Genomic DNA, 14,438 nt, shown 5'->3' on the forward strand with positions numbered 1-14,438 from the left:
GCCTTGCAGCGCTATGACTGTTTAGCTGGCCTCAATTTTAGTGGTGTGTCACTGAAACCCCCCGCCTCACAGACACTTTTTCCTAAATAAAGCTGAAAGAATTCAGAACAGAAACAAAACAACCAGCTCATCAGGAAAGAGATGAATTGTATTTTTGCTTTAGTAAGTGGCTGCTTATATAGAGTGAGGCATTTCCTTGCTTTTCAGGCTTTTCTCTGAATATTAGCAAGAAACCCAATTTTGCAAGAGTGGTTACAAAAACCAGTGCTTCCGTGTGTCCTGAAGCTCTCAAACGTGTGAAACGACACACCGATGGAAGCCAAACCCATGAGAATATGATGCTGTATTCCTTTTCTAAAATACCTCCTCAGGTCAGGAAGGCAGCGGTGAGCAGAGCTGAGCTTTCCCCTGATCAGGCAGTGATCCCACAGAGCCCTTCTCAGAGGTTCCTTGGTCAAGCAAAAGAAGGGACAGAGAACGAGCAACTGGAGGTCCTTGTTTCACCAAACTCTCGTCCCCCTGGCAGGAAGAGGTTGCCTGGAGAAGCCATTTCTACCCCCTGGACATGGTATTCCCCTCTCTAAGAAAATCAATCTGACACGTTTTTGCCATTATTAAATTCCGAACAGAAAGAATTGGTAGTGCCGCCTCGTGGTACGGTGAGAAGCGGCTTACTTGCTGCTTGTGGGCGTGCTGCATCCATCACACGGCACACGGGGACTCCCGTAGCGTGCCATCCCAGACCTCCCACCTCCAGCGACTCACTGACATCCGAATAACAGCTGTGAGCAGGTTATCACGCTGCTGCATCACCCGCGGCACGGCAAAGGGTGTTAACGTGGCGTTTTCTAATCTGGGCAGGATGCTGAGGGAGGCAGCATGAGAAACAAAGCCGTTCAAACTATTTTGAGTAATCCTTCTACCAGTGCTGCGGTGTGACTGTTCATCATTTCAACCAGCTCATAAGTTTGCAGAAGTCCAAGTGGTCTGATTTCTGTTGCAGTTTCTTGGAAAAGTCCAGATGTGTCAGCAAGAGGGCAGATGGCAAGCCAAGGAACCGCGCGAAATCCACGGCAGGAAAATCGAGCTCAGCTTTCTGGCCACCAGAAAAGGGAACGCGAGGGAAATGCTGCTGCGCTTTGAAACACCAGGCTGTTCTCAGATGGAGGTCTCGCTTCTCCTGCTGGCTAACCTGTAATGTGGGACTCCGTGCTTGATCCAAACTAGTGAAATCTGCAATTAGTTGATACACGTCATTGCTGAGATGGTACACACTAATGAAGCAAAGCCCCCATAGCCCTTGGCTCGGAGATTATGTCGAATGGCATTAGAAATCACTGGGATTCCTTTGGGGCACTACACGTGCCTGAGATAAACCCGCAGTAAAATTAAACCCAGCTGTAGCACGTCCCATGACAGGGACATCGCTGTTCTGGGCAGACTGCACACGAGCACAGCCCACGGCACGTGGTGCTCTCACTGAACGGCGCTTCCTGACCCAAATTTTGAGCCCTCTGACTCTCGCAAGAGTTAGGCTAGAAGCTTGGCCACGGGTTTTCCTGCAGCCGGGCTGGGTAGAAGCTGATCCTGCTGGAAGGAGCTTTCGATTCCTTCTGAATGTTGGAGTTTGCTTCTCTTTCCAGGTAATAAAATACTAGTTTGTTTTGGTTTGCTTCGTAGATTGTGGGTTAGCCCTTGTAGGTTTGATCTGTTGCGGCATTAGGAACAAAACCCAAGCGGCTTCCCCACCCAGGAGAGGAGTGCAGGAGCTGAGAGCTAGGTCGGTGACAGCTTTTGTCTCCCTCTCAAACATTAATTATGGGGTTGCAAACGCATTTGGCTGCTGGCTCCTGAGGAACAAAACCCCCACATCCTCCAACTTCCGCACTGTAACCCCTTAACTCCCCGGTGTGTTTCAGCAACTTCGCGTTTGCTTCTTGGGGGGGGCAGCGTACGTGATGCGGTTTTGACTACTGCTGAATGCCTGCTTGGAGAGCCTCTGAGGGTCAAATTCTGCCTCTTTCTTTGGGCTACTGGTGGGGGAAGAGGGCGTTATGGGGCGGACTGGGGCACGAGCTCTCGGCTCCCCTCCTCTAACCGTGTGCACCTGGTTTAGATGCAGCACAAGCGACTCTTTAGTGCACCTTTCGGACGTGTCTGTGTGTAAATACGTGTCCAGGCGAGGACAGAAGGATCCCAGTTCTTGCAGAAGAAGCAGATGCTCCTCTGTAGGGTTGCATTTCAGACCTGTATGCGTCATTTGGGTAACGCAACTCTAAAGCTGTAAGGAACACCGTTCGTGGTGGCGTTGGACCTCCCAGCACAAGGCAGAGGACAAAATTTTCCGAACTATTTTTTTCTGCAATTCTGTGGAACGTCTGGTGTTCGACGCTCAGAAATGCTTAGTGGCGTTGGCTATGTGACACCGCAGAGGATATCTATGGAAACGGGAGGTGCTTGAGAAAAATACAGATTGTGACAGATGTTGGAGAAGCCTATTTTGAGAACTTTGGGCTGCTTCTGTAAACAAGCTGTATTCCTGAGTGGAATTCCTTACAGCAGCTGAGACAATGGTGGGAAATGGGTTCAGAGCCCCAGCGTGGGGCAGGCGCGGTACCGAGCGCTGCAGAGGAGGCTCGAGGCCTCTCAGCCCTGACCTGGGAGCAACGAGTCTGTAAACAGGAATTCCACAGAAAACGGCTGCCGGGAGGATGTTTTAGCCCCTTCGTTGTCTCCCCATGGAGATGGTTGAGCATTAAGCAACTGTGTTTGTGGACTGCTTAGTGTTTTAAGACGCTACGTACACGCTTTTGAGCGAGAGACAGCCGGTGGCTCGAGGCTCTCCCTGTTACTGTCACGGAGGTGGTACGGGCGGTGCTGCGCCCCTCTCGGAGCCACCCGGGGTTTGTTAAAGCCGCTGAGCCCCCAGCGGCCTGAAGGACAGGGGGGCTGCAGGTGGGGGTCCCGCAGCACCCACAGGGAGGCTGGGGGGTCCCGACTGAGAGCCAGGGGCCTGAGGGGCAGGCAGGGGAGCAGGCCAGGGGGCAACTGTGCCACTGCAAGGGGTGTAACGCAGAAAAGTCAGACTTCCCAGTGAGTCTCTGTGCCTTAGGATGTGCTTTGTTGGGGGGGGAGGGGGGTGTTTGCTTCCATTGGGTGCAAAGTTTAAAAATGAGGAAAAAAGCTCATCTTTTTCTGAAGTAGCTATCTGCGATCGCTGGCAGCTTTGCCCTTCCTCTTCGCAGCCTTTCCTGGTAGGAGAGAACGTGTCTGAGGGGAAAGGGGAAGGCAGGCTTCCAGGACGGAGCGTGCTGTGCTTTCCGGGGGTGCAGCGAGGGGCACCCTTGGTGCACAGCACCGAGAAGGCGAAGGCCACGCTTTGCTTCCCCCCTGTGCTTGTTGCGCGGGGGCACTCGAGCAATGGGGGGACCGGGAGCTTCTTCTCCACGGTGTCAGCGCCTGGAGCACTCGTGGTGGTGTGCTCTCGCCTCCCGGGCAGGGCAGGAGGACAAAGTCCACCGCTTCTGCTGTTTTCCAGCAGCAGCAGCGCCCAGCAGGCACCAGCAAAGGCACTGCCGTGTGTGTGGCTCTGCTGAGCCGTGCACCGCTAAGGCTGCGCTCAGCCAGCCACCAACTCCTTGGGGTCGGGGACTTAGGGCGGTGTGCCACCCCCGAGACACCGAGATGCTGCCCCGCTCTGCTGCTGGGGGCTGCAGTCCTGCAAGGGCCTGGGTTTGGGCATCGCACCGGGAGCTGGATTGTCACCCGCAGCGCTCCGGGAGGGGAAAGCCCGAGCTGTGAGCCCGCTGCAGGCAAGTGCGGGCTCGGAGCGGGGCTGGCAGCGGGCTCAGCCCGGTGGGGACCCGGAGCCCGGTGGGGACCCGGAGCCCGGAGGGGACCCGGAGCCCGGAGGGGACCCGGAGCCCGGTGGGGACCCGGAGCCCGGAGGGGACCGAGCCGTGCCCGCAGCGGAGCGGCAACCGCGGCGCTGGCGGCGGGGGGGGGGGAAGTCGTCCCCGCATTTACATCTAGGGAACAGAGCGTCCCCGGGGGAATTCCCTGCCGTTCCCCCGGCAAACCCAGAACAAAGCCTGCACTTATCGCCGAGAGCTTTGCAGCTGAGCAAACCCCACCTGCTTCCTCGCTCGGGCAGGTAAATAGGGCTGGGGGCTCCTGGGGGACGCTGCTGGCACCCGCAGAGCCGCCGGACGGACCGGGACCGGGAGCGGGACCGGGAGCGGGAGCGGGACCGGGGGCAGGCAGGTGCCGGTGGAGGTGTCGGTACCGGTGCCGGTGCCGGGATCCCGGCAGGGCGGAGGGGCCGTGCAGCCGTTCCCGTTGCGCCAAGAGGGGTCTTCCCCGGCGGGGCGGCTACAAGGGGCCGCCCGCCACCCGCAGCGGAGCCGGGCGGGGCGGTAGGGCTGGGGCCGGCACCGGGACCGGGGGGCGGTGGAGACGGGACCGGGGCGGTGCCGGCCCCCCCCCCGCCCGCAGCCGGGGGAGGACCGGGGTGGGAGGGGGACCGGGGGGCGTGGGGGCGTCCCGGCAGCCCGCAGCCCGCAGCCGAGCCTCTTCTCTCTTTAAAGGCGGGCGGCGGGGCCGGTGCCGCAGAGCCGAGGAGCCCCCGGGCAGCCGCTGACACCCCCCCCCCACCCCCCGCCCCTCCGACGGCCCCGTTTCTCGTCGCGGTGCTCGGAAGCCCCCGGTGCCATGCTGGCCCCCCACCCGCCGAGGCTGAGGCGGCCGGTCCGGGTAAGGCGCCCCCGGGGGACTGGGGGGGGGACAGGATTTGGGAGGGGACGGGGGGCGAGCGGGGCTCCGGGTGCTCCCCCTCGGAGCCGGGTCTGGGGGAAGGCTCCCGGCTTGCGAGGAGCACGCAGGGGGGTTGGGGAAGCTCCCCGCTGCTTCCCGACGTGCCGAGGAAAGCCGGGACCTCGCCCCGTGCAGTGGGAGCCTCCTGGAGGGAACGGAGGAGGAGGGAGGGCTGCGGCTGCCGGCGGCGCTGAAAGGCAGCAAGGGGCTGGCGAGGGACGGGAGGTGTCTGGGGAGGATGCTCAGGTACGTGGGGGGGGGCTCCGGGTCCCGCCGCTGCTCTCCGTCGGGGCTGGGGAGAGCAGCAGGTGGGAGAGCAGAGCCCCGCTTCGGTGCTGGTAGCGGCAGCGGGGACGCAGCGGGCGCCTCTGCGGCTTCTGCCTCTGCGGGAGGACGGGCAGAGGCCAACAGCTCCTCGCTGTGTTGCAGTGGGTGCTTGCCCCTCTCCTCCTTCTGCTGGCTGAGCTGGGCTCCGGCTTGCAACCCACCTACCAGTGGAGGGATGCTGAGACGAACGAGAAGCTCACCTGCCAGCAGTGCCCGCCGGGGACCTTCGTGGCACAGCACTGCGCCAGGGACAGGCAGACGGTGTGCGAGCCCTGCCCGGAGCTGCACTACACGCAGTACTGGAACTACCTGGAGAAGTGCCGGTACTGCAACGTCATCTGCGAGGAGAAGCAGGTGGAGGTGCAGCAGTGCAACGCCACCCACAACAGAGTGTGCCAGTGCCAGGAGGGCTACTATTCGGAGATGGAGTTCTGCATCAGGCACTCCGAGTGCCCTCCGGGCTCCGGCATCGTGAAGCCGGGTACGTATCCTCGCGTGACTGCAGCGGTGCGCGTGCTTGCGGGGCTCCTATCGCATCCCCAGATCGCTGCTGGAGCTAAAAAACAAGGAGAAAACCAGCGGCCAGTGATTCCCTGCAGTCTGTCTCACTCCCCTTTTGCTTAGCAGCGCAGCGCTGTCCTTGCAGGTGCATGACACCGCTCATGGCCAGCTCTGGGGAGAGATCTGCTTGGTTTTACCTCGCTCTCCCTTGCTGCCTCCGCGCACCCCAGCAGCATATTTAGGAGGGATGTGGTGATTCCGAGCTGCCGGATTCACCTGCCGCCGCAGGCAGACCCGGCCAGCTCTGGGAAGTGATTCACGGTTCCTCTCGCAGCAGCTTGCCCGGGCGCATGGGCTCCGAGCAGGTGGAAAGCTTTTGGTGGCTGCTGCTGGTTTGTCATCGCTGGGCCTGTGCTGGAGGGCAGCCAAGGAGCTGGAAATGCTAATTACCTGGACTAAAAAGGGCTGTTTATGATATAATGGCAGGGCTGGTGGACGTATGTAGTTCTGGAGCTGGGCTTTGTGGTTTTTATTGAGTAATTTGGATGGGCTCCATTTAAAACACAAAACAGATAAATGGGAAAGGTGCCAGGACACTTACATGAGTCTTACTGCAATTCTTTCTAGGGGAGATTTGCAAGTCTCCGATTCTATCCCCTGACAAGGTGTGAGTCACAGCGTTTCAGGGGAGTTATTTTTCCATTGTTTGTCTGGTCCCCTGGTTGCCTTAATTTGCTTGTGTATATGCCTTCTAAAAATACAACTTACGTGCAGGCATATGTTTTCCTCTCACTCTCCCATGAGTCACCAGTGTCTGGTCTCTGGAAACCACAACTGAGCATAATAAGATCAGCAAAAGCAGGAGCCTTACTTCATGCTTCGAAGCTGAGGCTTTTGGAGTCCTTCCATGTGTGACACAGGAGAGCTGCGGGCTCAGCTGCTAGATGAGGAATACCTGTGGTCTTCTGACGATGATTAAGGTTGAGTTTCGTGGTTCAGTTTTCCCTGTAGGACGTCAGCGTTACAAAATGCGGTGACTCAGCAAAGATGACCTAGGTCTCCAAACAACGCTGGAAAATCCTTTGCCTTATGCATCAAATTAGGCTGGAGGGCCGGCTGTGGGTCTGAGGAGTTATGTGAGCAAGCTGGGACATTCGAGGAGAAGCAATATTTTTAATGATTTACTATTAATTTGTTTGCAAATGGCCTCCTGTGGAGGGAGTTATGGCTCTGCAGGAAGGACAGAGCATCCAGCGTGGGGAGGCCGAGAGCTGGGGCTGCGAGTGCTCCTGCCTGGCCGGGGATCCCAGGGCAGGGGGACATCAGCGTGGACCCTGCAACTTCGGAGCGGTGGCTCCAGAGCTGTGGGCAAACCTCGCTGGCCTTCGGGCTGGACGAGTTCTGTGGTCCAGGCAGGGTTCCTTTGGGGACATTGCTTCTCTTGGATTTCCTATTTGCAAATTGTGACTGACGTGCTGGGATCACCTGAGCTGGCCGGGACATCTCTAACAGCCAAAGCAGGGGTTGGGACATGACAGAAGCCTTGCTCTTGACTAGCTGTATGGATTGGAGGTGCAAACGGGGACCGACGTTGCCCCCATTCGGGCAGTTCCCTCCAGCAGCACGAAGGCAGCCTGGGCGCAATCCCACGAGCATGGCGCCGCCCTTGAGATGCGGCGCTGGCTCTTGCTGGGAAACTGCAGCGCTGCAAAACCAAGCGGAGCCTTTGAGCTCTCAGCAAGTTTTACTTTCACTTGGCCGGCGGCCTCCCAGCCTGCAGTGAATCAAAGGGCTGCTTTGGCAGCCAGCTCCCGGCCGCCACAGCTGGCGGCGGTGGCCCACGAGGCCGGCGGCTCCTTCCAGCGGCGGACGGGACAACGTCTCCTCCCAGCACCTGCCGAACCCTTTTGGCATCGCTGCCTGGGGATGGTTGGGACGAGCACTGATTGCTCTTTGCCCCGGAGCTGGCTGCACGCTTTCAGGTGCTTCTGCCTGCTCCATCTCATGCCCTGATGCGCGGTCTGGAGGCGCCTCCTGACGTCCCCGTGTCCCCCCGCAGGTACCCCCTTCGAGGACACCCAGTGCCGCAAGTGCCCCCGCGGCTTCTTCTCCTCCAGCTCCAGCACCGAGCCGTGCCAGCCGCACCAGGACTGCGCGCAGCAGGGGAAGGTGACCAACGTGCAGGGAAACGAGTACCACGACACCCTCTGCACCTCCTGCAGGGTGCACGGGAGGAGCAACAGCACCCAGGCGCCAGGTGAGTGCGGCCGGCCGAGCTGGCGCCGGTTCTCTGCGGGTGGAGGGGGAGATGCCAGGAACAGGGTGGGAGCGAACTTCCTGGCTTCTTTTCCTACACAGGTGCAAAGTAGAGGCCAAGTACCTTTTGTAAAAGTACAGAGTGATCTGTGATTCAAGTGCAGGGCGCGAAACGCAGCCTGTCCTCCCTCCCGGTCGGGGTGAGCCGTGGGTCAGGTTCAGGCGAGGACGGAGCGTGGGGCTTAGGCAACAGCCGCGGCTCAGCTGGCGCACGTGCAGGCTCCTCTTCCCTGGGAACAAAGGGTTGGCAGCGAAACCCTCTGGGCTCTGACAGCGGCTTTGCTACCCGGGGATGGCAGCGCGTGGGCAGCTGCGGCGGTCATTTGCCTGGCGGTGGCTGCTGGCAGCCGTGTTGGCAGGCACGGGACAAAGGGTGCGCCGGTGGAGCCGCTGTGACCTCCCTGCCCTCCTGCCAGGCTTTCGGGCCGCTTCCAGGAAGCTGTTATTGCAGCCTGACCCTTGTCTCGTGCGTATCAAGTGGAGCAAGCGTACAAGGCTCAGCAGAGCCGCAGCGTGGCTTGGATTTTGGCCTGTTACATGAAAGAGGAGAGGCACGTGTGGGCTGGGTCATGGTGATAACACGATGTGGTGCTGAACCTCAGCGGAGGCTGATGGTGGGGCAGGAGCCTTCAGTTATAGCAAAGGAGCGGGAGAGAGCGATGGGCTGGCTCTTGGGGGCTGCTCCGTAACACGTACCCCATGGGTACAGGGAGCGAGCACCCTCATTTAAGTGACCTTTCACATGCAAGCTATCTCGGGGGTCTGGAACTGTGGGTGGGGGGTGGCAGGATGCCATTTCCACCCACCCGCCCGCCCCATCCCAAACACCCAGCTGACGTACAGGGAGACGAGGTCGAGGCGGGTGCCGGCGAGCCTTTCCCATGGTACGAGAGCTGCTCCTGCTGTGCCAGGGCGGCCGTTCCCCGGGCGGCGTGGGAGGGGAGCTCCTCTCTTCCAGCTCTCTCCCTCCCGGCAGCTGGCACAGCTCTTGCCTGGCCGCCCTCGCAAGCGCCTGGGCTTGTGCCTGGGCTTGTGCCGGAGCAAGTGAGGGGAAATCTCCACCATCGGCGTGAGCACCGAGCGAGGGAAGGAGGGAGGGGGGCAGCCAGGTGAGAGCTGCGTGAGCAGCACGTGCGCTGCCTCGCCTCGAGCAACGGCACCCACGTCTGGACCGGGCTTGGAGCTATTTATAGGGCAAGGAGAGTCGTGAGCAGTGGGAGCGGGGTGGTGCCTCCAGCTCCCGTTCCCTGGGTGAGTTCACCCGGCAGGGAAGGCATGCGAGCACTTGCGTGTCTCTGCTGCAAGGCAGTTGCTGGGATAATGAAACGCAGCTTCCAAGTTCGGAGGAGTGTCTGAGCAGAGCAGCCTGCCCCACTATAACCAGTGACAGCGTGCCCAGTTTGCACTGGCACAGAACTGGGTCATGCTCTCCCTGCACAGCTGCTGTGGGCATTTGCTGGAGCAGCCTCCTGGGGCTGGGAAGGGGGCCGTGAGCAGGTCCCCTGGCCGGGCTCTGGGCTGCAGAGCGGTGCCCAGGTCAGGATGGCCACCCGTGGAGAGGCTTGGTGGCACTGCCAGCTTGTCCTTTGCTTCGACCTGGTGACAGAGCCCTGGCACAGGCTGCCCAGAGAGGTTGTGGAGTCTCCCTCCTCGGAGATCTTCAACAGCCGCCTGGACGTGGTGCTGGGTGCCCTGCTCCCGGTGGCCTGGCTTGGGCAGGGATGGGAGCAGAAGCACCCCCAGAGGTCCCTTCCCACCTCAGCCGTGCTGGGACTCTGTGACCAGCTCTCCTGGTGCCCCACGGCGACCTTCCCCCTAACCTGCAGGCGGTTTTCTCCCCCCAGCTCCAGGAGACGAGGACTGCGAGCAAGCCATGATCGACTTCGTGGCGTACCAGAACATTTCCCCGAAAAAGCTGAAGCGCCTGCAGCACATCCTGGAGGGCTCGCTTAGGAAGCAGGTGTCGGAGAAAAAGGCGCTCATCCAGGAGAAGTTCAGGGCCTTCCTCACCCACCTGAAGGAGGGGAACCCCGCGGTCACCAAGGAGCTGCTCGAGGCGCTGCGGGCCACCAAGCTGCACACGATAGAGAGGGAGGTGCGGAAGCGCTTCCTCTCTCCTAGTGAGAACACGGACTGAACTCTGAGGGTGGTTTTTTTAAAAATTTCTTCCTTTTTGTTGTTGTTTTTTACTGTGGCTTCATTAATTTATTACTCTTTCAAAAAACTAACTTGAAATGCAGCACAGAGCTGAGTGAGGGGCGAGCACAGCGCGGCCCCACAGCCCTGCGAGGTGCCCTGGGGGGTCCCAGCTCATCCGAAGACAAATGCCACCAGGGTCATGTTTCTGGAGGGAGAAGCCTGGTCCTCTCTTTTAGGCTACTCTCTGGCTTAGCTTTAAAGTGTGTGGTTTTGGTTTTGTGATGTAATTATTTAACAGTATTTCCCACAGAGGACTCGCTTTCGTCACGCTCTGAGGAAGCAGTTGGCTGCTTGAGGCGCACGGGGTGGAAGAGACTCCTGAAGCCTGTGGTACAGCTGGCTTTGAATTTATTTCTGAACTACCTGGTTTTATACTGTATGTGAGATGTTTTCTAAAGAAACAAGCCAAAGAAGTTATTTTATTACATGACTCTCTGTCACCAGAGTCCTTTTCTGGCCTCGGTTGGAGGGGAGAGGCGGTGCTGGGAGGCCCACCCGCTGCCTTCTGCCTCTGCTTTGCTCTGCCCGTGCCTCACCCCCTGCTCATGCACCACCAGCAGCTAACAAAAAGTGCCCGTGTACACAAAAAGGCACTGCACGCAGCGTGGCATTGCCCGCAGAGCAGCTGTGCGCATAAAACAGCCGCGTGCGCACAGCAGCGCTGCATGCAAAACGGCAATGCAAAGGCAGTGACCCTGCACACAGAACAGCGGGGCCATCTGCAATAGGATTCGCACCTCCAGCGGGGCCGGGACCAGGCACACCTCTCAGGTCACCGCAGCCGTGTCACCACACAGCCGGGTCTGTCCCCACGGTGCCCCATGTGTGCCTCGCTGCGTGCCTGCTGCCCACAGGGCTCTTCCTTCAGCCTCGGGGATGTCACTTAGGGAAGTCACCAAGGGTGACCCTGTCAGGCACTACCCACCCCATAGCGGTGATGATGCAGAGCCTTCATCTTCCACCTCCAAGAAGTTTGGCTTTTTCATGGCTCTTTTTAGCTGAGTGCTTGCCACGAGTAGTTTGTGGTTCAAAAGCAGAAAATCCTCCCCCATCCCGTAGCTGTTCAAAGCGCCCTGAAACATGTGCTGGGAGGATCTGCCCCCACGCTTCCCACACGAGGGGAAGGCTGCCCTAAGGGATGGGGAGGGGATTTTGGCCTCCCTGCTGCTGCCCACGGCCGCGGCTCTTCCGCTGTGTAGAAACCAAGTGTGACTTCTGCCGAGCCCCTGGCAGCGGGCGTTTGGTCGAGGCGCTGGGCAGAGAGGCGAGGAGGCCGCGGCGGCACCCAGGGCTCCCCGTGCGGGGGTGCGGAGGTCTTGTGGCAGGTCAGAGCACCCAGAGGTGGCAGGGAACGGCCTCCCTGCCTCCCTGTGCTGGCCTCACCGCCCCGGCCTCCTGAAACGTGCGTTTGACGTCTGAGGGAAAATAAGCTGGTAAGGGTTATCTGGCCTCCATCAGCTGCACGGCCACGCAGAGGGCAGCCAGCTTGGGCCCCGGGCTCCTGCTTCTCAGAGCCGTGACGTGGCTCCGTGCGAGGCCAGGTCGGAGCAGGCGCCAGCAGCTTGAAGGCCGAGCTGTTCAGCCCCAGCCGCGTCCAGCCCCGGGCCCTCACCTCCCCGCGGCAACACGGGGAGCGATGCGAGAGCAGCGGGCCTGGTGCATGCAGGCTGCACGGCGCTGGGCTGGAGCAGAGCCCAGGGAAGCTCCCTCCTGCTGGATGCTGGTGCAGAGTTGGGCTTTTTTTCTGGGTTGTCTGGTTTTTGTTTTTTGTTTGGTTTTTTTTTTTTTTTTGGACACCGGGACTGTTCTGTCTGCACAAACCCTTTGTCCTTTCCAATAGAGCAAATGCAGCAGTTGCTTATGTAGCCTTGCTGTCACCCCGAGGGCTGCAAGACCTCAGGAACCTTGCAAAAATCCCGTGTGCAGGTGCACGAGGAGAGCCGTCCCGCTCACCCCCACGGCCCCCACGGCCCCAGACCATGGACTGTTCCCTGCTGTTCCGTGGCTGCAGGCCGTGGACGATGAGCCACCAGGTGCCACCTCCACCTGCATCAAATGAGATCCACGCTTCCATTCCCACCTCCCCGCTCCAGGGGCTGGGAGAGGCAGGGGATGCCCTGCACCACGCAGCAGCTCATGAGTGTGGTGCCTGTTCGTCCCAGCCGCCTTCCGAACACCCCGGTGTTGTAGATCTTGCCCCGTTGGGGTGCCCTGACCTGGCTGGTGCTGTGCCAGCCCAGCACGGGGAGGCTGCGGCGTCTCTTCGCATATTTTCCAGGCAGGCAGTGTGTGTGAGGCACCGGGGCCGTTTCCAGGCTGTTTATGGGAAGCACGAGCCCTCCCTGCTGAGCCTCATGCTGATTTAGTCAGAACTGCTGCATGATGAAGTGTCTCCTCGTGTGGGCTCGCAGATAATGTGATGGCGTGGGATTTTTCTGGTAAATCTTGACCTTTACTACAGTGTCCAAACACACCAGCACGTGCATGCGGGCCGGTTTCCAGGAAATCTGTTTTGTTGTAAGATCCTGCACGAGTTTTGCGGTGCCACAGCGGGCAGCGCTCCCTGCACGCCCGGGTAACACCAGCTCCCTGCTGCCCACCACCGGGCACAGACCCCATCAGGTGCTAGCCTTAAATGTAATTACTCACAAAGGTGAAATAACGCAGAGGATAAAACCCCCCTTCGGTTTTCACTGAAGTTTCCAAAGCCCAGAGAGAGAAGAGGAACAGTCGGCAGCGCACGCGCTCTTCTTCCTGGTAATTTAAATGACTGTTTTCCTCATAAGCTGTGGCCAAGGATGAGTACATGGTAACATTTAAATGTGGACGTAGCTCTCCCCCCGGCATGATTCAGCTATTTAGCACACAGAAGACAATTTCCCCCAACACCGTGAGCACGCCATAAAAACCCCGAGGCCGTGCCATTCTCGGAGCAGGGCTTCCCTATCACCCGATACTGTTAAATACTTCAAACGGGGGAAAAAAACACAAAACAACGCGTCCCGCGGGACGGTGCTGAGGCTCGTGGTCCCGCTGCAGGCAGGTATGGCACTGACTCAGGGGCCCAGAGCCCGCAGCCCCGCTGCAGGAACCTACTTGCTCGCCGCAGGAGCGGCTCGAACACGTCTCGGCTCCAACGCAAGAGGAGCACCCTGTGTGTGCCCTCGGGGGGGTTGGAACGGGGCCGGGTGAATGATTAACGTTAGCTTAAGGAGTCGGTGGGAGTTTTTCTAGTGAGGTCACACGCTGCTGGCCTCCATCCTGACATCGGCGGGGAGGGTGGCCGGGAGCGCGAGCGGAAACCCGGGGGCGGTTTCTGGAGGTGTGCAGCTGGAACGGGAGCGGGGCGATCTCGTAATCCTGCTTGTCAAAACAGACACCAACCGGCCCCGGCCCTGGGGTTGCAACCAAATCACAGGTTGGTTAAAGCCTCACTCTCCTGCCTGCCAATTTCCCCACATTCTGCTTCTGATGGAGGTGGCTTCTTGCTCCCTGCATCCCCTCCTGCTGGATGTGCTCAGCCCTTGGAGCCTCTGTCCGGTGCGCTGAGCCCCCCCCAGATCCTGTGGGAGAGGACGTGAGGAATGTGAACACATACCACGCTCCTCTGAATCTGCCCACTGCGATTCCAAAGAGGCACTGATTTTATCTCTATTAAAAGTATGCATCTTTTCTTTTTTTTCTTTTGATCGTAGGGTTTTTTCTCCTGACGGTAATCACCCGCCGCACGCCCACGCTCTCCCTGCCGAGCCCCGTCCCTCGCTGTGCCTGGTGGTTCTGCGGAGCCATGTCCTGATGGTGGGACCGAGCTCTGCAGGTGTGTCGGGGGGAGGAATTGGCCGTGTCGAAGAGTAGGAGCAGAGAGAGAGGAGGCTGCAGTGCCAACCAGCCCATGCTCCTCAGGGGTACCTGGACCGAGGTGCCAAAGAACATGACCCTGAGGACCACATGGGTGCAGATCTTCCCGCACGTGTTTCTGTCTGAGCCCCCCAAGGCTTTCAGCTGGTGGTCTCAAAATAAGCAGGAGAGACAGAAGAATCATCCCTGCTTGTACCAACCCTCCTATGTCACTGGTGAGCACCTTGGTCACGGTGCCGCCAGCCTCGGGCACACATGGTCGCCCTTCATCCCTCTGCCCCAGTTTTGTTCCCTTCTCAGTGTATAATTTCTGTTCCTTTCTGTGTTCAAGGAGCTTCCTGAAAGTGGGATGGCTCAAAGACTGAATGAGAGGTGGCAAGGCAGCTGTGAGCTGTTCCCAGCCTGGGCTGGCTGGACACACGGAA

The 14,438-nt window shown here is 59.5% G+C and overlaps 1 protein-coding gene across 5 annotated transcripts; it reads left to right on the plus strand.

The window, feature by feature from the left end:
* The first annotated feature begins 1,602 nt into the window (after nucleotides 1-1,602).
* On the plus strand, nucleotides 1,603-10,585 carry TNFRSF6B (TNF receptor superfamily member 6b). 5 transcript variants are annotated; one of them, XM_080558760.1, is made up of 5 exons: nucleotides 1,603-1,643; nucleotides 4,587-4,752; nucleotides 5,242-5,620; nucleotides 7,700-7,897; nucleotides 9,801-10,585. In XM_080558760.1, exons 1-5 carry the CDS (start codon nucleotides 1,618-1,620, stop codon nucleotides 10,091-10,093), a joined length of 1,062 nt encoding a protein of 353 aa, XP_080414886.1. In that variant the 5' UTR covers nucleotides 1,603-1,617; the 3' UTR covers nucleotides 10,094-10,585. The 5 variants fall into 5 exon arrangements, with proteins under 5 accessions (XP_080414886.1, XP_080414890.1, XP_080414889.1 ...); XM_080558764.1 differs by lacking the exon at nucleotides 1,603-1,643 and adding an exon at nucleotides 3,564-3,812; XM_080558763.1 differs by lacking the exon at nucleotides 1,603-1,643 and adding an exon at nucleotides 3,820-4,153.
* Nucleotides 10,586-14,438: the final 3,853 nt, after the last annotated feature.

Source organism: Anser brachyrhynchus (genome assembly GCF_964034855.1).
Source record: "Anser brachyrhynchus genome assembly, chromosome: 16".
In the NCBI taxonomy this organism is placed as follows: Eukaryota; Metazoa; Chordata; class Aves; order Anseriformes; family Anatidae; genus Anser; species Anser brachyrhynchus.

Coding starts and splice junctions, on each gene's coding strand:
- TNFRSF6B (XM_080558760.1), top strand. CDS start 1,618: ATGTTGGAGTTTGCTTCTCTTTCCAG. Junction 5,621..7,699: donor CTCCGGCATCGTGAAGCCGG/GTACGTATCCTC, acceptor GTCCCCCCGCAG/GTACCCCCTTCGAGGACACC. Junction 7,898..9,800: donor CAACAGCACCCAGGCGCCAG/GTGAGTGCGGCC, acceptor TTCTCCCCCCAG/CTCCAGGAGACGAGGACTGC.